At 29.1% G+C, this 24,447-nt stretch overlaps 2 protein-coding genes and 1 long non-coding RNA gene across 7 annotated transcripts in view; 2 read left to right on the forward strand and 1 right to left on the reverse strand.

Moving 5' to 3' along the window:
* Window positions 1-16,953, forward strand: part of grh (grainy head) — a 33,724-nt gene extending 16,771 nt beyond the window's left edge. For all 4 annotated transcript variants that reach the window (XM_035077933.1, XM_035077931.1, XM_035077932.1 and 1 more), the window contains 12 exons: window positions 1,780-2,166; window positions 9,281-9,623; window positions 9,709-10,098; window positions 10,184-10,437; window positions 11,630-11,798; window positions 12,232-12,343; window positions 13,425-13,519; window positions 13,700-13,870; window positions 13,989-14,174; window positions 14,277-14,738; window positions 15,989-16,053; window positions 16,283-16,953. In XM_035077933.1, the coding sequence (XP_034933824.1) occupies window positions 1,780-2,166; window positions 9,281-9,623; window positions 9,709-10,098; window positions 10,184-10,437; window positions 11,630-11,798; window positions 12,232-12,343; window positions 13,425-13,519; window positions 13,700-13,870; window positions 13,989-14,174; window positions 14,277-14,738; window positions 15,989-16,053; window positions 16,283-16,583 (2,935 nt within the window). In that variant the 3' untranslated portion in view covers window positions 16,584-16,953. The remainder of the gene's footprint in view (window positions 1-1,779; window positions 2,167-9,280; window positions 9,624-9,708; window positions 10,099-10,183; window positions 10,438-11,629; window positions 11,799-12,231; window positions 12,344-13,424; window positions 13,520-13,699; window positions 13,871-13,988; window positions 14,175-14,276; window positions 14,739-15,988; window positions 16,054-16,282) is intronic.
* Window positions 16,954-19,227: 2,274 nt separating this feature from the next.
* Window positions 19,228-20,943, reverse strand: LOC118063724 (uncharacterized). Its single transcript, XR_004689956.1, has 3 exons — window positions 20,536-20,943; window positions 20,116-20,452; window positions 19,228-20,021 (listed from the first exon to the last, which is right to left on the reverse strand). It is a non-coding gene; the product is annotated as an uncharacterized lncRNA (long non-coding RNA).
* An 878-nt stretch (window positions 20,944-21,821) lies between these two features.
* On the forward strand, window positions 21,822-24,264 carry LOC118063718 (proclotting enzyme-like). Of its 2 annotated transcripts, none has more exons than XM_035077845.1 (6): window positions 21,822-22,014; window positions 22,350-22,651; window positions 22,720-23,219; window positions 23,418-23,692; window positions 23,768-23,913; window positions 23,984-24,264. In XM_035077845.1, the coding sequence occupies exons 1-6, from the start codon at window positions 21,924-21,926 to the stop codon at window positions 24,137-24,139; spliced, it is 1,470 nt and encodes a 489-aa protein (XP_034933736.1). In that variant the 5' UTR covers window positions 21,822-21,923; the 3' UTR covers window positions 24,140-24,264. The 2 variants fall into 2 exon arrangements, with proteins under 2 accessions (XP_034933736.1, XP_034933737.1); XM_035077846.1 differs by having other exon boundaries at window positions 22,362-22,651.
* Window positions 24,265-24,447: the final 183 nt, after the last annotated feature.

The following is a 24,447-nucleotide window of genomic DNA, read 5'->3' on the forward strand; positions in this document are numbered from 1 at the left end:
GCTGGTGATGTTCAAGTTACACTTTGGGAATAAAGATATTCAAAAAATGGTTGAGATTTTATTGTTACATTAGAACGTTGGAAAATGATTTTAAAAAGCAAAGCATGCATAATGAGTCGCGTGTACTGAACTCGTTGGGAATATTAATAGATTTCACGTGTGCTTGGATGTATATTCTAATTTATGTACTCCAGGATCCATATCAATAGCTCTCTGGTGTTGAAAACATACTCCAAGCTGACTGATGCTGAACAAGAAATTATTAGCTGTTGATACACTTGATGATCAATCTCATGAACACATTCATTGAAAACATTCAGTACTAACCAAGCACATATTTCTTTGCTGTAACCTAGATTTTTTTAATATCAAATAAATCATACTAAAGACAATCCTACAGACAAAACTGTGCACCAAGTTTAAATGACGATTATCTTTGTTCATAAAACTATATCACCATGGTAAAACAGTCCAATAGGATCTGTCAAAATACTATTAAAACCCAGAAACATTTTATAAAAATGTATCAGTTCTATCAGAAGGTAGCGTGGTTCAGAAAAGCTCCAAAAAGTCCTGAAATTATTGATAAAATATTGGTTAATTATTAAAAAATAATTATTCTGTTATAATAACACATCTGTTCTATCAATACATGTGGATACATACCTGGAATTGATCTTGTTTGAAGCTAGACCACGTGTTTCTATATGAGATTCATGTCATCATCATCATCATCATTGGATAGCTTTGTCTCCCAACCAAGTACGATTCTTCCTATCTTTCTGTGCTGTTTCTTCTCAAGAACAACCAGATATATGCTAATCTTCTAGACTAACCCTTCATGAGCAATGAGTTTCGTAGACTTCACCTGCGTATCCGGTTTTATGTCCTTTTCATCACAACAATACACTTCTTTTCGCTCTATTCTATTTTCTTCTACCGGATTCGCATTATATGTATGGAAGTATTTCATTGCAATAACTCTCATTTTCATATATTTATACTCCAAGTAAATTTCATTAGCAGCTTATCAGCAAGATTAAATATCATACAATGTTAGGTAATAAATACTTATTATTCTTGAAAGATTGATTTTAAAATAATTGTTGGTTAGAATAAATTAGCTTGGATTTGTTGATAGAATAATAGTTGATGTTGGATTGAATGAATATAAATGATAATAAAACAATTAGATAAATTATTTCCAGTTCATGAACATCAATTCCGTTGGTAGATTCAGTATAAGAATGATGATGATGATTTTTGGTTGATGGCATGTAACCTATGCAAACATAAGGAAAGAAAAATATTTGCACGGGATACGCGGGAGCCTCATTATCGGGGTGACTATCTTTGTCATTAGAATAATTTTCATCCAATATGTATATACATTTATCTTTTTCTATCATATTCGTTATGTATATATTTTTCTTAAGTAAAACGGTTATCCAGGTGCGTGTGTACAGAAGGAGAGAAAGGGAGATTGATTCGACATGCATAAATTAGAGAGAGGATAAACCTTTATTCGATGTCTGTACGTGTCAGGGATTGGGAATTTGGATTTAAAAGACAGAGATAGACACATTGACAGGATTATAAATTGATGAGTGTAATATTCAAACGATTATTCATTTGAATAAATTTTATTTTATTCCAAGACATATACTGCAAAATTAACCCATAGAGAAATCCAACTATTTCCTATTATGAAAATAATCATTTTTTTTTTAAAGGAAAATTTATTTTTTAATTTCATCAATTTTTTTTTTTTTTTTACAGAAGACGAAGTCGTTCATCATCGGACTGTGAGTCCAGTGTGGTTGGTAGTGTAGCAGACCAGCAAGGATATACCACCTTAGCTAGAGGAGACTCCGCAGAAGAGGAGGATCAACAACGAAGCCAAACTGATTCCAACGACCCTGAAGAGACCCAGAAGAGGGTTACGGCAGTCCAGGTGCAGGGTATGGAGGGCGATTGGAGAGCATACTGCGAGCATCCTCTGTCGGTGGCTACCGCGGCGATGCTCAATCTCCAACAACAACATCAAGTCTCTGCTGTTTCTGGTCATCCTGAAGAACAAACTGTTCCATATGTCTACGAGTACTATAAGCTTCCTGAAAAGTCTGCTGATGTTAAACTTCCACCAACTCATGAACTCTGGTCAACGTAAGTATATTCATTCATTTTTATTTAACATTTCCATTATTTATATCATTAACAATAGTTATTTTATTTATTAAAGAAAAAAAAACTAGCCAATCTAGCCTGGTTACACCTGGAATTAAATTGATCCTCTTTTAGAAAATTAATTACACAAATTGGATAAACAAATCAGTGAATATTCACTGATAATCAGTGATTGAATTGCATTGGAAATCAGCAAATAATTACTGATTTACAGTAGTTTTCACTGATTCAGTATAAAAAAGCACTAAGTCAGTGTATATTCATTAATTTTCAGTTATAAAACCATTATTGTTCAAATTAGTGCTATTTTTATCACTGCCAGTAGCAGATATCCATTGATTTTTATAAAGTAGGATTCTAACCTTAGATAGGCCTCCCTTTGAAAGATAAGTCAAATGACTCACCAAAAATTAAGTGTATTTATTTCACACTTTAGGACATTTAAATATTTTTAGAAAGTATATGTAGATCAGTGAAAATCTTGAAAACGACTGCAGAATCAGTGAATATTTATACCATCCTAGTTCTCACCTATCCATAACCTATCTAAATGCTATGATGGTTAAGTGGAATGTAAAGATAGTGGTGTGACTGATGAAAGTAAGAAATTTTTCAGCTTTGTGGGTTTTTTATAAGCCAGGTAAAAATGGGAGTTTTCAAGGGACTGGAAAATTTCTAGGCCTGTCTGATCTCCAACTTATTACATTTACTGATGGAAAACTCTACATAATTACTCATAGCAAACACTAGAAAAGTATTTAGGATAAACAGAATGAGAAAAAAAAAATTACTTAACTCAAAGTCTGTGAATAATTGTGTTAGCTTGAGTAGAAGCATCACCAATTTAAAGAAGCAAAGTTGACAGATAAAAAATGTATCAAAGCATCACTAAATTCTACAAACGTTCAACAATTTTCACGGTCCATTTGATGCGTTTGCAAACTATCAAAAGGAGATCGCGTGCAATGTTTTGACAAAACGGTTGTACCTGAAGTTGAAGAAATAATGTTAGGGTTTCATCTTATATATTTTGGGTACTGAATATCCAAAAGTTCTATTCTAACTTTTTTTTTCTTCTCTCACTCTCTCTCACTCTCATAAGACCCCCCTTATGCTGCTACATAACGTCTCGAGGTATATTTTTGATTTATATCAGTAACTTAGCATAATTTCTAATTTACTGTTGAGAAATTTAACGTACAAAACTCTTTTATTGAGGTTTAGTTTAATACTGTAATCATCATGACAATTGAATTCTATTTTTTTTCCTTCTTCATTTAATTAATTTTTTTTTTTTGCTATATAACCTTCACAATAATTAACCTAAAAAATTCATTAAAAAATTTTAATATCATGTGACAGATAATTAAATATTGTATAGAAAATTGTTTATTTAAATGAAAGAAAAAAAAATATTTTCATTAAAAGACAATATGTAGGATCATTTTTTTTTATTTTAAAAAGTAACAATCTGTTTTATCAAATTTACCCATCTTTTACACTCAAACATTACCTCACTCTTTCTCACCCCTTGATAATATCTAAACGATTTGTACGAGAGATCGAATCGCTCAAGCTGGTTATATCTGTTTTGTGATGTGCTACCCTAGATCAACATCTCTGCTGTCTGATGTCAGTGACAATTTTAATCTAATTAATTATATCAATATTATTTATTTAAAAATATTTATCAAATCTACTCTCTTAAATAAACACATAATTATTTAATTAAAATGATCAATAATTAAACTTAATACAACATTTATAACAATTAGATTTGGTAGAAACAATCAAAAACTTTTGTCTATTGGATGACAGGTGTTGTTGATGAATTAGGTTAACATCAACATCTCCATGTTGTTGTAAATAATTATAGATAATTTTAAATATTTAAATATTGTTAATAACAATTTTTGTTTTGGTATAAACAAATGAAATACTTGCCATTGTTTCAAATTAACTAAGAATTAGACTCATAGATGTTAGTGGAAATACTCCGATGCTAAGTTCATCATGTGGTCAACTCTAAAGTGCGTCCAGACCCATTTTTTATTCTAAAATGAATGCATAGTAAGATAGGGCTTAAAATAATGGCTACTAGACTAATAAACTCACCGTATCGTCTGATGAATTTTTAAGCTGAAATTTAGGATGGAATAAATATCCGTTGAAAACAAGAAATACTAGTCTATGGATGTAATACACAAAGTGACCCCGTTGTTTCTAAGTAATTACATATATTACAATATTATTATTCATTCCCAGTATTTCTTTTATATCTTTCCGCATTTTTTTTATCGCTATTTCATTACTATTATTCTACAGATATCATAATTATTTTTTATATCAATTTTTTTGGTTTTCTTTTTTTCTTCACTACAGTTGTCACACATGCGTAGTGACATCCGTCGGCAGTCATCGTCCGTGTTATAGTTATATAGTTGGTAACACGAACAGTGCGAAATATCAGCTTACATTTACGTCTTTACAAAAAAAAAAAAAGGAAAAATTAATTTTAAAATCTTGAAAATAATTTTATTCTTCATTTTTCATGAATATTATTTTATTAAAAATAAAAAAAAAAAAAAATTTATTTATATAAAAGAAAGGATTTAGTATAATATAGAAATTTTTAACCTCTAAATTACGTAGTACTTGAAGAAGTAATACATAAAGGACTAGTCCTGGTCACACAAAATTACAAGATTTGTGGAATTTGAGATCGTAAATTTAAATAAATGACTCGAGTACACTCAGCTATACGTGTTGAGCATAAACTTCATGTTGTTATCTCTTTATTTTATTTTCTACACCATAGTTTTTATTTTTATTATTACATACTGTCGTGAAGCCTGTTTCATTTTATAACGTGACACTGTCCGAGGACGAGGATCAAAAGGGCATCAGAGCATCCGCGTGTGCCATTATACTTTATAGGTTATCTACCTTTACAATTACAGTTTTTACTGGAAATTTTTATTTTACACTAGAATTTTTTTTTTGTTCCTATTAAATGATTAACTGCAATTTTGTTTTAAACATTTTATTTCTTTGGTTCTATAACTAATCGTCATTCAGGTTTCTATGAAGGTTCTCCATATCATGACCATCAACGTCACCTTTTTGATAGAAATAGAAGATTAATTAAAACAAATTGAAGCTATTTTTATTCAATCTCCAATTGCAAATCTAAGTGTTTAGAAACTAACTACTTGAAGTGTTTACAATGTTAAACGTCATAAACAAACTATAGTAAATTCGTATAAAAATAACACACTACGATTAAAAATGTTTAAACCAATTTTTCGACTATGTTGTGATGTTGATGAGTATTATCAACAAGTCCTATGTTTGACAATAAAATTTGCAATACAAAAAATATGTTTATAACCATATTTTGCAATGTAGTTACAGATACATACTGAAGTCCGCCATTGCTAAAAATAACCAAGTAATCGAATCGGTTAATATTTAACGGACGTCAAATTTGTGCTAGTTGGATTAAAAAATGTTAGTTAAAACTTTTAACTTATATACTTACATAAAATTATGTACAAATTTATATAACACATTTTACAGAATCACATACAGTTATACACTATGCGACATAAATAGTGTCGGATTTTTGCAGTTTGTTTTGAGGTTATACATGCGATTCTCTATACCTTCCTATATCAAATTCAGATACCACGTATGTTGCTTCATGTATATATATATATATATATATTTACACATAATTGCACAATATATGATTATAATTATTATAAACAATGATATAATTGTGTATACAGAAGTTTTATAGACGGTTATAAGATCATATGTAATTGAAACACTGAAAGAGTAGAATTGGAGGTTATACAGGGAAATTATTTTTGCGCATGCGCACAAATTATTTCGGAATTAGTTCACAATTTAAAATAATTAATTGCCCTGATAAATAATAACTTAAAATAATAATAATATTAAAATAAAAAAACACAATAGCATAAAATAAATAATTCCCTGTATAACCTCAAAATCTACTCTTCCAGTGTTTTGACTATAGACTCATATATTTATTATAGTTTAACAATTTTAACTGTCACCAATATTATTTTTTTAATCAAAACTATCTATTATCAACATCAGATTTATAGTAAATAATTATTTAAAATTGTTAATTATAATTTATTAAAGCCAAAGTATTGTTCAGTTCATTGTTTATTAATTATCATCATCAACATGGGTATGTTCTAATATTTATGATAGCAATTATTTGTCGGTTTTATTGATACTACAGAGATAAAAAAATACATACAGAAAATAATTTTATTGATATCAAAGTTAAAACAAGAGAGAAAGAGAGAGAGAGAGAGAAAAAAAAAATTAATACTTGAGTGAAAAATGAATTTGTATATTTAAAAAATATCCATATCTTTATTGGTTTACTTAAAGCCAGAATAATAAACATACCAAAAGACTACATCAGATCAATGATAAATGATCAAGTTTAAAATGAATTTGTTTAATTAAAATGAGTTTTTTAGTCCGGCGATTATGAATGGAATTTATTTTAATTATCGATTTTAAGTATCAATAATAATCGAATGGAATAAATGCATAATTGAAGGAGTAGATGAGGTTGAACTATAAAAAAATATCGCGAGACAAGATTCTTTAAGGTCATCGGTCGTTGTATAGTAGTATTCAGTAAATTAGCGATTCCGTTTGTCGCTAAATATAAACTATAAATCACTTGCGTGCGAAAAATCTGCACTTGCGCACCGTCGCTTTTATAATGAGACTTGTATGACGATATTTTTTTTTCTTTCTCTCTCTCTTTCTCTAGAGTCTCTTGGTCTTTTTATTGAAGAAACGCATACGCGACAGGTTCGAGTGTGGGTCAACATGAGGTCACAAGTTATATATCGACAACTCTTCTTGCGGTACTACCGGAATCACTGCTTGTCCAACCGGAAATTTAGCTGGACAAATTACCTTGTCTTATGTAGAAAGGAATTAATCAAGTCACATTAAAAAATACTATTTTACTTGAGTCATTTTTTTTTTATTTCTTCATCTTCATAATTATATTGTTTTAATTGTTGTAACAACAAATCGTCTAACGACTTCTTCATTGCCTCTTCATTATTTTAAGCAGAATTGTCTAGAGTATTAAATTATTAGAATTTTTCCAATTGAGATTCAGCAATTAATTAAATTAATAATTATTAAAATTTTACAATAGCTATTTAACAAAGTACATACCTGCTAGGTATATTTATTAAATAAATTTGTTAATAACAATCATTGTTATGGTGTGTGTGTAGACAATTATTTTAAAGCAATCATTTATTCAATACTTTACTGTTATTGATAATAATGCACACTGAGAAAATAAATTTACTGTGAACAAGAATGATTGTTTTTCAATCATTAAAATCGAAATTTCAAATAGTCGTGATAGAATATTTGATCGTCTAACAACCTTTTCATTGCATCTCAATGATTTTAGATAGAATTGTCTAGAGTGTTGGTTTGTTGTAATTGTTTTATTGGATCCAATATATTGATTACTTTCAAGTAAAGTCTTTTCTATCATCAAAGAAAAATAGATCGACGGAGTTGAACAATTAATTGAATGAATAATTATTTATCAAGACCCATGGTGTCTGGAGAAATAAGAATCAAGCATCATTTGTATTTAAACTTATCATAGTATTGAATCAAGTGACAAGATACCTTTTCCAACCAAACAATCATTCAATCAAATCAAATATTTTATTGCCAACATTTGACATGATTTTTATTAATCAAATCAAAAATTTTTCCATGCAACGAAATTTTGAAAATAATTGAGTCTAATTAAAAGCCAACAGTAGTCGAGATAAAAGAATAACTTGAAAGAATTTAATTGGAGTAATAGCAAGATCCAAGACTCCAAAAGGTCCAACAATAAAGTAGGCAGAGTCATGAAATTGAAGGGTTGAATGACACAGTAAATACAATAATCCTTCAGTGGATATTGCTCACCAGGTGACAATTTAATAGTAGTAACAATAACTAAACCTCCCAAGCACTCAACTTAGGTGTTAAATGCCCAAGGGATATATAAATTTCATTGAAATATTTAGCTTTTATTTATCCATACTCACACACTACACATGCCTGAGTCGTAAAATTGAAGGCCATTATCTAAACTTTATGTTACAAATTAAATCAAAAATTGTTATCACGTATCAACATATTCTTGAAATAGTACATTCAACACTCTAGACTAAAAACCAAGCATCAAAAGATTGCAAGATGAGCTGAAGAAATATAAGATCTTACATAGTTGCACATAGGTGATGTGCATTATTGTGCCAAGTAGTTAACATGTTATATTTAGCATAATAATATGTATTATTACAATGATGTCTACCCTTATAAACTGCCAACGCTTATTTTGGATGATAGTTTCTTCTTCAGGTTTTCCTCAGACCTTTTGCTACCACTTTTAAGACCCCTGACGAATAAATTTCACTCTTTCTCGTCAACTTTACCTTACTCATACCTCCCCCCATCTCTCTTATAACCCCCCTCAACACCAGTTCTAGCGTACCTACGGTCAGATGCTTCGATACAATAGTCTTTTTTTTCATTTGATACCTGATCTCTTACCCTTCTCCTTTACGTCTGAAAGCTCTCACTCTTATGCATCCAAGTTATGTGTATCGTTACGCTGTCTTCGTTTTGTCTCGAGTGTCTTATCCCTCTTGACGCCAAGGGAGCGTGGAATAACGAACAAGATGAGTAAAAATTTTTTTGGTGATGAGAAAAAAAAAGAGAGAGAGAGAAGAAGAGAACATCATAACCTAGAGCTATACTTAAATGCAGTAGGGACCCTATGAATTCGGCTTATATGAAATGGATCCCCAAAAGACTTTCAATCAGTAGGTAATGCGATGCTAATCCGTCGCTTGCTGAGAGATTCAACTACATTTTTACTGCTTTTCATTTATTATTTATTATTTCATAGCAAATCCATACCATGACTTCTCATCATCATCAAAAAAAAAAAAGATTCACTTCCATTCAATTAAATTGTTTTTTTTTCTGGTTTACTTTCCAGGGGAGTGATGGGCCAAAAGCTTTTAGTGCAAGAAAGTTCATCATCAAATCGTTTAGAAAATTCAACCGAAGGTACAGGTAATGGAGAACTTCATCATTTCCTTCATCAATACAATCAGCAATCACCGAGTCCAAGTCAGAGTTTGCAAGGTGGGCTTTCGCTTCCGTTGAGTCCGCAGTCGCTGCGTCATGATGGCACACCGTCTAGTGGAATCACGGGAATTAAGAGAGAACCGGAAGACTTGAGCTCATCACGTGGTGGTCAGCAATCTAGTAAACGTCATAAACAAGCAGATAGTCCAACACCACCTGGAATGTATCACCATCATCAACATCAACTCCAGGTATTTTGTTCCTCCCTCTTTCTGTCAAGTTATTTTAATGTTTATCTTCAAGCTGATTTCTCATGTCTTAATGTTTTATTGTCAGGTTCAACAGCAATATGGAAGCCCTTATGATCCTTACTCCTCGTGTAGTCCAAGATTGTCAGCAGCATATGGAGCAACATCAGGATCATCAAATGCGACAGCAAATGCTGGTACACAGTCTGGTTTACATCAAGAAGGCACAGCAGTTTATGTCACTAGTGAAGCACTTCCTTCTCTTGCATCATCAAGTTCTTCTTCTTTACCAACAACAACAGCATCCTACACACGTTACGAAGTCGTACCAAGTTCATACGCCACCACACACGCGATAAGATCATCTTCTAGTAACAGTAAAGTCTTGACAGTTGATCTACCAAGCCCGGATTCTGGTATCGGTGCTGATGCTGTCACTCCTCGACAAGATCATCATCCACCTACTGCTTTACACACAGTAAAATATTTATTGTTTCCCTTTTTTTTTATCACTAACCAGTTTTGAATAGCATTGTAATGTTATTTTCTCTTCAATAATACAGTCTTCATTCGACTATACGGAATTGTGTCCCGGCGGTACCAACAGTGGTACAGCAGTAGTCCTTGAAAGTGGCACCGTGGTTCACCACCAACCACTTCAGCTCCAACTACAACAGGGTCATGCTCAAGCCCAAGTTCAAAGGAGTCTTGTCAATGCTACTCCAACCAATCCATCAACTCCAAACCCACCAAGATCTAGACCCTGGCATGATTTTGGTCGACAAAATGATGCTGATAAAATTCAAATACCAAAAATGTGAGTGCTAATAGTCAGTACAAAGTAAATTGTTTGGTTAGAACAATACCTTATCTCTTAAAAAAATTATCTCATCAGATAGTTGTAGGAAATATATCTAGATAATTGAGTGACGACATCTAAAACAATTTCTTTTGAAAGATACTTTTCACAGCTATTTTAAATATTGTCTTTTTTTATATTGCTCCAAAATTAAACAACATTACACCATTTTGGTAGAAATTATTTTTTATAATAATAAATAGCATTCATATTAAATGATGTTAATATTATAATTTCATGATCAAAGATGAGGTTATGAACGAGTGACGTCTCGAGTCACTCTTCAGCAATGTAGATAACATCTAACTGTCTGTAGAGGCTTTCGTGAAGCCGTTGTCAAAATGAAAATATCAAAATGATGTGACTGAAACCCGTCCCTGATTAATTGATTCATTTTCCTTCTTTTTATCTTAAGACGCGCCATTTCAAGATCTCAGATCACAGCAGTTTGTCATGTTTAACCTTAACAGTTGGTAACAATACTTGAGATATTTTCTACGCAAATATTTTTTTTTTTGTTTAACGTAACTAAGATATTACTATTATTATTATTATTAACTAGACCTATTAGCTGAAGTATTATTGCGGTAGTCAATCCCGGAATTACTTTAATACCATTTAACCAACCAATTAATTAAAATAACTACTATTATTATTATTTTCATGATAAGTAAAATATCACAAGTGTGTATATACGCAAATCTGATGAAATAATGTCCAACAAATCGATATAAAATAGAGTATGTCCGTTATAGACTAATGTATTATAAAATGTAATAACGAGTGTCGCGCGCGGGCGAGGTGGCAATAACTATATATAGAGCCTTAAGAAATAAAATAAATGTATTGCAAATAGCCGGGCGTTCACCTAGCTTATGAACATATATATATATATATATATACAGACATATAGTTATCGTCTTATCATCATTGCGCCGAGTTTGCATGGTTGGTCGCATTAAAATATTTAAACCCCTCAAACACTCGTTTTCCTGATTATTTTAAATAAACACTAGTGCGATAGTCCTAACTAGACATGGACAAAAATGACAGCCAAAGATAGACCCACTTCCTTTTAGGATAAATAATTTTTTAACGTTGGTAGCATTGAATGTTGGCAAATCAACTAATGAGATAATTTAATCTTCAGATACTCGGCTTATGGCTTCAAGTATCATCTTGAATCACCAATCAGCACATCGCAGCGACGTGAAGATGATAGAATAACGTACATTAATAAGGGTCAGTTTTATGGAATCACTTTAGATTATGTTCCTGATCCTGATAAACCTCTCCTCAAAGCTGGACAGACTGTTAAGGTAATTAATAATAAAATTACAATGATTGTTTATTAATTGTTTGTTTAATATTTAATTTTAAAGTTTTTTTTTTTTTGTTATTGATTGAATTAAAATATTAATAATCAAGTTATATAGCTGATAGAGAGAAAAGAAGAAAGGAAGTAAACTCGATCGTTTGCGCTTAACTAAGTGTAACAAATCTGCGGTTGATAACGCGATCAATCTATATATAACTCTAGCGTTCATTCACCCGAATCACGAAAAATAACGCAATGCAGTTATGTTTTAGTCCTGTAGTCAATTACAAATTATAATCAACATTATAAATCATGTCTTGTGACATATTTATTTGGACTATTTTTATTATATTTTTACATCTTTTATTTTATATTCATATAAGTCTTTGATTATAATCGCGTTACAGTTTATTATTTACTTTTGTTATTTATAGAGTGTGGTAATGCTCATGTTTCGAGAGGAAAAAAGTCCTGAAGATGAAATTAAAGCATGGCAGTTTTGGCATGGACGACAACATTCTGTTAAACAACGAATTCTTGATGCCGGTAAGATATCAATGGTATTCATATACTTTTATTGTTTTTGTTTGAATAAATTTTCATATTTTATGCAATACTTTTTCATCAATTTTATCGTGGGAAAAATAGATTATTTGCTATTGTCAATAAGGTGGAAAATAAAGATTATTTAGCTGCATTGTAAATCAAAGTGTATTATAGTGAACACAGATAATAATATATTACTCAACTAGGGAGGAAAAGTGGACTTTTTTAAACCCAGGATTAAGAAAGATATGGTTTAAGATAGTCTTCTTTGGAACTGAATGTGATTTTTTGTTATATTCGTACGGAAATTTCGACCCTTCTTTAATGGAAAAGTTACTTTTCCACACAGATATGACGAAAAATGGCTTTTCCGCACTAGTGTAATAAAAAAAAGTGTTGAATTCCATGAACAAATTATAGATTTTATATATACTCTGGAATATGCATAAAATGACTATTGAGTTCTACAGTGTGTGTATAAAAATTCCATATTGAGCACACTTCAAGTGTATTGTTTTAATACATTTTGATTTGCAGCGTGTAAAGCTAAATCTTTTATTTAAATTAAATTACTGCTATATAAAACATATATTCTAATGTTAATAAAGATTATTATAACTATTAAATTAAACACCCAATAATTACAATTCTAACCTAAAAATATTGACAATACTAACTAGAACTTTTTGAAATATAAGTCAGACAAAAAGTTACGTAATATTTGAAATAGTTTGAATGAAAGAAAAAAAAAAGTGTATAAAATTTGAAATTGAAAAATGAAATAGGAAATATATTGCTCATAAACCATTACATACCAACTTACATTTAATCAGTTGCATAAAAATAAAAATAAGAGATAACAAATAAAATAAAAATAATATTTCTTGCGCAAGCTGACAGATATTCATTTGCCTACGTAAGGATATCGGTAAGCATTTAGTGTTGAAATTAGCATACTTTATAGATTTTTATTGAATTTTAATAACTACGATGACTTATCAATTACAATTATAAAATTTCATTATAACTTATTTATCATTAATTTTGATTTAATCTTGTGTGTCATTTAAACATTTTTTAGATACAAAAAATAGCGTTGGATTGGTTGGTTGTATTGAAGAAGTAGCACATAATGCGATAGCTGTGTATTGGAATCCTTTAGAATCATCAGCAAAGGTAAATTAATATAAAAAAAGAAAAAAAAAAATATGTACATATAAAATGTAACTAAAATAGAGAGTATATAATTGAAAATATTAATGAGAATGTAAAGAAAAAAAACAACATACGATAATATAAAAGTAAATCGTAGACCATTAATTTACAAGCTAAGTAAAACTGTTAATTTATTTACAGATTAATGTAGCCGTACAGTGTCTGAGCACGGATTTCTCGAGTCAGAAAGGCGTTAAAGGTTTACCATTGCATATTCAAGTTGATACATATGAAGAACCACCACCACATACTCATACATATACACCACCATCTCACCGTGGTTACTGTCAAATCAAAGTGTTTTGCGATAAGGTAAAGTATTGATTATTACCTGAATTATTTGCTTATTATGATTTTTTTTTTTTTTATCTAAAGTTTGTGAAACTTTTGTAAAGATTTCGTCATTTAATTCAATGTTGCTTGATACTAGGGTGCGGAGAGAAAGACACGTGACGAGGAGAGGAGAGCAGCGAAGCGTAAAATGACTGCAACAGGCAGGAAAAAGCTCGATGAACTGTATCATTCAGTGACAGAAAGAAGTGAATTTTATTCAATGGCTGATCTTCATAAGCCACCGGTTTTATTTTCACCACCTGCTGAGCATGCTCTTGATAAAGTAAGCTTCACTATTTCACCTCTTTTTCTTTTTTTTTTTTTTTATTATCAAAGAAAATTATAAAATAAATATTAATAAATAAATAAATTTTTTCCTCAAAAGTTCTCAACCATGGAATTAAGTGGATTCTATGGTGGTGGCGGTGGTGGAGGTGGTGCAGATACCGACACATCATCATTAAGTAATGGAGAAAGTGGAGGATTAAAAACAGGCACTAGTAGTCCTTATCCAGGTTGTGGAAGACCAAGTTTACCAGCACTTAAGTTTCATAATCACTTTCCACCGGACAATTTAACTGGACTTCATGATAAAAAGGATTCACTGCTAATGCAGGTGCAAGAACTCCAGGGTACGGTTCTTCAAGGTGTACCACAGGGTGCTTTACCTGCAGCTAACCTTATATCAGGTGTTAGTAACCGCTTGCACCTGCAACATCAAGGTCCAGGTCATCTTCGTGGTGGTGATGCTGAAGAACGTGTCATGCTTTATGTTAGACAAGAATCTGAAGATGTTTATACACCACTTCATGTTACTCCTCCATCAGTTCAAGGATTGCTTAATGCTGTAAGCAATATTGCTTATTGATCATACAGTAGAGTCTTCATAATTTTGGTCTTCTATTAAACAAACACACTGGAAAGAAAAAAAATATTGCTGTAGGAATTATCTAAAGTATTGCTGTTAGAATAATACTGGATAGCTAAAAGATGTCCCTACTGCTATCTAATATTATGAAGACTCTACTGTATTTATATTTTAATCAAACTAATGGAGAAGCAATTAAATGACAATCATTCTAGTAGGGATATCATACCTAGGATGATAATATTAATATCATTGAAGCTTGCATTTTAAATAGAAATTATTTTTTGTTTAATATTAAATATATATTTAATGTAATTAGTATTTAGATAAATGCACACGTGCTCAGTAAAATATTTTATTTTTATTCAGGCTTGCAGCAGAGAAAACTGGATTTTGGAGCAGTGATTATCATCATTAATACGTAATTTCCTCGAGGTATCAAACATCCAAGCTCCAATTTTCTCTGCTCGTTTAACGGGTGAGTTCCGTTGAGAATAAAAATAAAAATAAAATAATAACTAATTAATTCATTAATATAAATATTTATTAAATATTATTAATTAATGGATGACTCATCAAATTGATTTGAAAAACTTTATTGTAAACAAAATAAAAAAAAGAAAAAAGTCAATGAATTGATTATAAAAATTAATCTTACTTTATATTGCACTGCTAATCACAATAATCGGTGATTTTTGCATCAATTATATGTGAAAAAATCAACACAGATAACTTGAGTCATTAAATGCATGCTTCATTGGTATATTATAGAGTATCGTGATTAATCATGTCACAGCAAATAATCTCTTTCATTCGCTATAATTAATTTATTAATATTTATTTTATGCGCATGGCATCTACCCATTCTCATGGATATTTAATTATTATTTTTTATTATTATTTCTTACATTTACCTCTTCTTTAACACTCTAAATATCCTTTTGTTTAATTGTTATCCATTATTTCATCAGAGAATAACAATTTGTTCTCAAATTATTATCTCTAAATTCAAAATGATTCATTGTCTTTCTTTCAAAACTCAACATTAAATTGAAAGTAATTGAGAAAAAAGTGGAAAGAGAATTTAAATTAGATTTTATTATTTAGTTCAATTAATTATAATTGAAAAGAAATATTTTTTCTTTAAAAGAAAAAAAAAAATTTATAAATTAAAAAAGTGTATTAATAAATTATCAAAATTTTAATATTCTACTTTTTTCTATTTACAGATTGAGTCAAAGTACAAAATTGCATCCTCGAGTATTAACAATCTGTATCGAAAAAATACGAAGGGGTAAGTTAAGTAGAGATTAGAAAATAATGGTTTTTATAAACAGGAAACAAAATGCGTGCTTATTAATTTACAAAATGGCTTAGCAATAATCATCAATTATTAATAATTGCTTATTCATTATTATCATAGCATAAATATTAATATATTTGTAATAATTAATTATAAATGTAATTAACTAAACAAATATAATGAGATGTATTTTTTTTTTCTTTACAATTAATTGTTACAGAATTACAGCGAAAATTGATGATGACATGATACGTTATTATGTGGATGAAGATTTATTTTTATTAGAAGTAAGCCATTCAGCATCTAATTCAAATCAAAATCTTGATCGGAATTCAAGTAATCCAAATTCACCTGATCCTGATGATCCAAATGAATCATCATCAATTGGTTATGATGTTACTTTGATTGAATTACCATCAGTTCAAGGCCAACTACCACCAGCACCATCACCAATTGCTGTTAACTCACATGGACATGTTCATGCTCATTCTCAACATGTTCACGAAATTACCAATTCGTGAATTTAAATCATCATTATTCTTTTATTATTATTATTATTATTATTATTATTATTATTATTTTTTATTTTATTTCATATATTTGTATATAAATAATTAAGCCTCATGGTGGCAATGTTAATAAGAGGATTAGGACCCTTTTAGCAAGTACTTTTTTTTTTTAACAAGTCATTGAAGAAAAAGTTATCATATGGTTTTATATATTCATTGTTGGTTATTTTATCCGCTGAAAGTCGGTTTTGATATTAGTTATGATGTTGACTTTTTTAGAGAGAAAAAATAACAATTAAGGATATAAGATGAATTAAAAAAAAATAATAAAACAATGTGAATGTGGATTTTAAATATGAGATTAAAGTTAATGTTAAGTAAATTTCAGAGTAATTATTTATTATTAAGTTTTTTTTTTTTTATTATTTTTAATTTTTAATCATCAATAATAATTACTCTGGGATTTTTATAAATAAATAGATAATATATATATATATATATATATTAAAAATAAAAAAATATATTAAATGAAGTTTATCGAGAAGAAAAAAAAATAAACAAACCAACTCGTGGATAAATCAATCAAAAATTGATTTAAGTTGATTGTTACTTTTTCTAGCCGTACATTTTTTATTGGATAAAAAATAATTATATAAAAATATACGTAAGTTGGATGACAATTGATTGTTTTGAATGACAAGTAACAATAATATTTTATTATGCCAATAGTAAACTATTTTTTAATCATGAAAGTCAGAATAAATATACACATTTTTCTCTTTTTTAAACGAAAAAAAAAAAAAAAATATATTTGTAATATTTAACACCATAATTAATAGATAAATATTTTGATAATTGTTTATAACTATCGCTTCTCTATAATTCTAAACGAATCATAAAATAATTAACGACAAAATGATTAATAAATCGAATAATCACCAAACCACATACAGACATTATAAATATAATTGGTGATAAATATTAAATTATTTCAAAGATCGTTATCATTACCCATAAAATTGTTAATTCACTGCCTCCTTTTATACGTAATTAACTAATATTGAACAATAATAGCACAACATTTAATCAAAAAAAGAAAAAAAAAAATAAAGGATATTAATGAGTTATTAAGTAATTAATTAAAATACCGTCATTTATTGAACAATTAAATAAGTAAATCATTAATTTTTATAAATGAAATGCCATTGATCAAACATTGTAACAATGAATAGAATTTAAAAATAAATTAGTTGATGGGTAGAATTTATATATATATATATTTTGCAAGAAATATTATAAATATACCGAATATCAAAGCAACGATCAAAATACGCTTGAAAAATGCATATTATTATTGATAATACTATATTTTGTTACATTTATTACAAAAAAAAAAAAAAGAGAAAGAAGAAGCAGCATATAGATATTATTATTACTATTATTATTTTTTTTATTTGGTTATTATTAATAATATTGTATGTAATACGTTAATTGTTATTTTTATACAAGTGTGAGTGTGAGGAACAAAAAAAAAATGTAAAGCATGATCGTGATTATTTGTATGTATGGGGATATTTTTAGGGTAAAAAAAATGTTTTTTTTTTTTTTTACAAGTGAGAATATTATTCAGTAAATAAAAATGTTAAATGATGAATCGATTGATTGATTAAAATGCATGATTATTCTTGATATTTACTGTTTAAAAAGTGATACTGTCCAAGTTGAATAAACCAAAAATCAGCAAAATCAAACTGTACATTAATTAAAGGAGAAAAAAAAATTATTGTTAATGAAAAATTAATTAATCAACGACTTGGGAATATAATGCATTCATTTCTTTACAGATCTCAGATCCATAGTGCAGCAAGAGAAAAAAAATTAGTTGGTTAATAAATTAATTTTGGTGATCAAAACAATTGTTATAAATATATATATATTGTTACAATTCTGTCTTGCCGATATAAAAAAAAAAAAATATTAGCATTAATATACTTTACATTGTCACTTAGAATTTTTGATATTTTCTTTCATTTAAATGTTTTTAAAGATAATTTAAATATATTCATTAAATATAAATAAATATGAATGTATGTATTTACAGAAGAAAAAAAACAACAAGTATGTAGAGGATAAAATGTAATGTTAATTGTAAAGTGTGCGATAACAAAAAAAAAGAAATGATGAAAACAAAATAGTATGAAGATATTATTATGATGTCATGATAAAGTATACTTATATATTAATTAATTTTTAATTATTATATAGTTAATAAATTAAAGAAAAATAATTAAATATAATTGAATAAAAGACAGTTTTAATTGTTTATAGCAACATCTTGCCATCGTGAGATTGTGCCAGAGGTGATATTATATTATTACGAATGTTTAATACCACAATAAAAAACTATATTAGTACGTTTTATAAAATTTCTGATGTTTGTTTATTTATGTATTCCTTCATTTTTTTTTTTTAATTAAAATTCATCTATGAATAAAAATGTTAAAGTTTTATAACGATTATTTGACTCAGTACTAGTGGTTTGTAATTTGAAAATAATTATTTTCAATTATTACTCATCATTAATTTTATGGTTGTTTCCTCTTTCAATGATTTATTATTTTTAGAAAATCAAATCAAAAGACCTTGGTATATTTTTTTAAATATTTTATTTTGATTTAAGGCTAGGCTTTACATCGATTTCTTCCTAGAAGATCCCAAAGAGTAGAGAAAGGATTAATTAATCAGCCTATTTGCAATTACATCCACTGATTTTGGTGTCAATATAAAGTTTATTTCATGTAGAAATTTTATTTCATTTTATTGGAGAGGATATTGTTATCGAATTATCACTAGATTTTTGACGCTTCATGACCGTCAAGAGAAAATAATTGATTATTTATTTTTTATTGAAATTTTTCTCAAAATAATTATAAGCCTAAATCCTTGCCACCTTTTATATTATAAATAAAATTATTTTACATAATAAAACACTGTAATTAAAATGTATTTAGTCAGATGCTTTCTGCTACTGCCAGTAAGGAAAAGATTTCAAGTTCAACTCAGCCTTAAGACTAATCTATCTACGAAGTTGATATAATTACATTAGAATTACTGCTAGAACTATTTTTATTTCACTGCTTAAATTAATGCTATAAAGAATATGTTAATTACAAAAAAAAAAAAACCATATTCATTTTGATAATAACATTAATCAATGAATCAATCATCAATTGTCTTGAAACCAGAGTTGATTAGACATCATTTTCACTTCATAATTGCATCCATCATTTAAGTGAACATTTCAAAATTAATTACTTCATTGATAATTTTTTTGTGTTGTTATTCGACATTATTTCAACAATACCATGCTGTTTTAGACTAGTGTATCAAGACAAGTCAAGTTGTGATAAGAATTTAAAACAAATTTAGCAGAACCATTAGATTTATTTCCTGTAAAACAATTTACCATAATTAAATGTAAATTAATCCACGTTTCTATTGACTCGTTTAATATTTATAACTATTTTCTTTCTTGAAGTAATACCTGTTCTTTTATTATCCTCATTTTCTAATTCAAAGAAATTTATTCCCAAGTCGTATTGATGACAGTATTTCTCCGTATATGTATCACATATAGAGTCTGACTAACACGAATAAATTAGCTACTATACAATAATATTAAACTCCAACCCAAGAAACTCCTCTAAAGTGGGTGGGTGGATGTATATAGATATTTTATGATTGCTTGAGGCTGCCGACCTTGAAGAGGCCACTGGCCCTCCTCTGCTCGAGTAGAGCCAATGAATTCAACATTTATGATGTTTGCACTCTACATTTGGACATAAAGTCGGACAATTATTTATTTACAATCTCTACCAAACCTACAACAATATTATTTCCATGATTAATTACATAAAAATTCATTGGCATCAATTAAGTCAATTTTAGGTTATAAATTAATTACCTTCAGTATGACACAAAAACAAACAAATAATCAATGGCGAATATTTAGCTGCATTTAAAAATGTTTTTCGACTTCTCCTGAGGATATTTTGGGTATAAATGAGCCCGGTTTGACGACTAGTTTGTCCCTTTAACGATTATCCCCCGTGCAACATAAACATATATTTTGTTGGCAATAATGTATAGTGGATATACTAAAAAAAGGAATTGTTTTTTTTTAGGTTAGCTTCCTTCCTTTTTTTTAAGTTCTCCAGGGGATAAATATTTGCTGAAGCCAATCATCAGATCACGCAAATCTGAGTTTTTTTCCCCTCGTCTTCGAGGACATTCTGAAGTTTAAAGTACAGTCTGATTAAACACCACCACTTTAGTTTATATTAAACTTTCTTTTTTAAAGGTTATTTTTATTTTTAAAAAAATCTATTGATGTCATTAATTGAGGTTATAATAAATAAACAGTAATATTTTTGTTTAATTACTGATAAAATTAAAAAAAAAAAAAAATAATTGCAATAATTTAAAACTATTTAAAACTAAAAACAAATTTGTTTATTAACCTTTAAAAAAAATGGTAATCAACAATGGTATATTTTTATTTTAAAACAATTAATGAATAGTGCGATAGGGTTCAAAATTATGGTAATTACACTATTATTTGAATATAATTATTTAACTTAAAAAAATATTTGAAATTTTTTAATTAAAAAATAACCTATTTTTTGCAAACCTTTTTTCTAACTTCAATCACATCAATCCAATAAAAAAAAAAAAAATCACATGATTAAAATCAAACGAACCATTAAACAGCAATCTCCATGCCAGGAAAAAAATTAGATTATCATAATATGTAACAAAAAAAAAAAAACAACAAAAAAATTAATCCTGAAATTTCCATAAAGGCTAGTATAGTAAGTTAATGACACTTTCAAGGCCATAAAAAAATATCTAATGATAATTCTCCTAAGAAAATATCTAGTTATTATTATTTCTAAAAAGGTGTATCTTTATCATGAATGCAGCTTTGGTTTATTAAGAGTCTCATAGAAGAGACAACATAATGTCCTTTGAAGGAAACACACAAAAAAACAAAAGGAAAAATATAAATAAAATACATGTATCAAGGGAAAACAAAAAATAATACCATCCTGAAGAGAAGTCAAAATAAGAAGAAGACGGTGGAGGAAGAAATAAACGTCCAGAATTGTAGGGGAAGCTAAAGAGGAGAAGGGTAAGCCCGTTATAAAGATCGAGTTGACTCGTAGACAGTTTAGTTTAACCGAAGTCTTTTCAAAAGTCCCGTTCATATTATTTATTGTCAAGTTTTGTTTGTACAATTGTCATTGTAAATTCAATCATACTCAAGTTAACAATAATAATAAATCAGTGACAATGACCATGAACTTGGCTATTACCTTTGTATTCATTTTATGTATCATCTATTCCATCGCTAATGATGTTGATGATACTGTCATTATTGAAGGTTTGTTTCAAACAATTCATTATCAATAATTAAATCTAAACAAAAAAAGCAAAACTACCTAACCAGTCTTATGTTAAATTGGAAGGAATTTAAAAATGGTTAGAAATGAAAATAAAAAAATGAAAATTGAAAAAAAAAGGTTGATTTCTGTATGACGATCACGTTTCTAGCGCGTACTGATTCCATGAGTGTAATAATAACGACATTCTTTCTCGAGTAAGAATTTTACTCTGAAGGACAGTGAGAGTTGTTTTCTTCAAAAATATATATATATATAAATCACTTTTTGAAAGATTAATTGCTATTTTATTAAGCTAATTATTAATTATATTCAGTTTCAAGTTTAGATTCTCGTGCTGAGAGTCCTCGTCATCTTCATTGGACAGAGAAAAAAGCTCCCAAAGGAGTTTGTTTAACATCAAAAGGTGAAGTTGGTCATTGTACAACATTCAAAGAATGTTATCCATACTTTAAGATACCTGACCTAGGTGCTCTTGATGGTTGGGTACTAGGGGTCTATGATACTTGTAGTTATACTAAAGATGATCAACGGATTGGTTATGGGATATGTTGTTCAGGTTCTCAATCAACAACAGTCAAGCCTGGAACTAATAGACCCATCATAGAAGATACTCAGGTAAGATGATCATTTATTAGTTGAAAAAATTATTTAATAATCTTTAATTGAGATATTATCATTATTAGGATGAAGAAGTAATCACAAATGAACATTCAAGACCTCCTCTAGGCTTTAAACCATCAATTCCACTAGGATCTTGGCCACCTCCTATACCTACACACCCTCCTGATCACACAATCCCACCTCTCCCAACACACCCATCATCACAATCACCTCACTTGTCATCAACTCCATTCTCAAAACCTCCAACAAACCGTCCAACATCCTCCACCAGCAGGAAACCAAGCTCCACAACCTGGCCGACGAAAAAACCTGGATGGTGGCCGGGTGCTACAACAAGTAAACCCACCACCACCACCATCACTAGCACTCCAGTGGTCAGTTCTCCTGAGTGTGGTGCTAAAAATGGTGATCAAGAGCAAGATAAAAGAATTGTCGGTGGTCATAATGCTGAACCTGGTGAGTGGCCGTGGATTGCAGCACTTTTTAATGCTGGAAGACAAGTCTGTGGAGGTTCATTGATCAGTGATAGACATATATTAACAGCTGCTCATTGTGTTGCTCAGTAAGTGACATTGGTAATTATATAGTTTGACTCCTTCATCCCCAATTTCAATGGGAACGACATACATTGTCAATAATATTTAAATTTAACCAGAAGGATCTGGGTTCAACTTCCGAATTCCCCAATAGAAAATAGATGATACCTCTAGCATTTATATCAACTATTATCATTTATTCATGACTTCAATTTGTTGTCTAGCATGAATTCATGGGACGTAGCAAGATTAACTGTAAGACTAGGTGATTATAACATCAAAACCCCCACGGAAATTCGTCACATTGAACGACGAGTCAAACGAGTAGTGAGACATAAAGGTTTTGATGCAAGAACTCTATACAACGATGTTGCTCTACTCACTTTAAGTGAACCTGTTGAATTTTCCGAACTCATCAGACCAATTTGTCTTCCAACTGGATCTCAATTGTACAACGGAAAAGTAGCTACTGTCATCGGATGGGGATCATTAAGAGAAAGTTTGTTATTTCCCTTCATCAATTAATAAATCTTATGAAAAAAAAATTACAAACAATATATGAAATTATTTTAAGGTGGACCTCAGCCTGCAGTTCTCCAAGAAGTGGCTATTCCAGTCTGGTCTAACACAGAATGTAAACAAAAGTATGGAGCAGCAGCACCTGGAGGAATTGTCGATAGCTTTTTGTGTGCTGGAAGAGCAACTAAAGACTCTTGCTCAGTAATTAAATTTATCTTAAATTTATTTCGAGTCTTTAATTATTCTTTTTAATAAATAAATTCACTTTCAGGGTGACAGTGGAGGCCCACTGATGGTAAATGATGGCCGATGGACTCAAGTGGGTATCGTAAGTTGGGGTATCGGTTGTGGAAAAGGACAATATCCTGGTGTTTATACACGTGTCACTCATTTCCTTCCTTGGATTCAAAAGAATCTCAAGTATTAATTAATAAAAGAAAAAGACTATAATATTGTTTATTCAAGATCGAATTATCAAGACTGGGCATTGAATGTTTTTTTATCTTCAATGAAATGAATGAAATAAATTTTTTCCAATACTTGGTACGTTTAAAATAATATATATAAATTATTATAATTATTTATAATCCTTCCTTTACTATAAATTAAATATTTCTTTTTTTTTTTTAAATAAAATTTGAATTATTTTTATTCATTCAATTCGTCGAATAAACAAACCTTTTTTTTTTCTTTTTTACTTATATGCATAGATTCAGTTTTATTTATTTACAGTTA

This window comes from Chelonus insularis, unplaced genomic scaffold (genome assembly GCF_013357705.1).
Source record: "Chelonus insularis isolate UGA/USDA-ARS -01 unplaced genomic scaffold, ASM1335770v1 contig_146_pilon, whole genome shotgun sequence".
Lineage (NCBI taxonomy): Eukaryota > Metazoa > Arthropoda > Insecta > Hymenoptera > Braconidae > Chelonus > Chelonus insularis.

What these genes read in the sequence shown, in the direction of transcription:
- LOC118063718 (XM_035077845.1), top strand. Translation starts at nt 21,924, where the DNA reads ATGACCATGAACTTGGCTATTACCTTTGTATTCATTTTATGTATCATC. An exon ending in TGATACTGTCATTATTGAAG is followed by an intron (nt 22,015 to 22,349) that starts GTTTGTTTCAAA and finishes AATTATATTCAG; the next exon opens with TTTCAAGTTTAGATTCTCGT. An exon ending in CAACTAAAGACTCTTGCTCA is followed by an intron (nt 23,914 to 23,983) that starts GTAATTAAATTT and finishes ATTCACTTTCAG; the next exon opens with GGTGACAGTGGAGGCCCACT.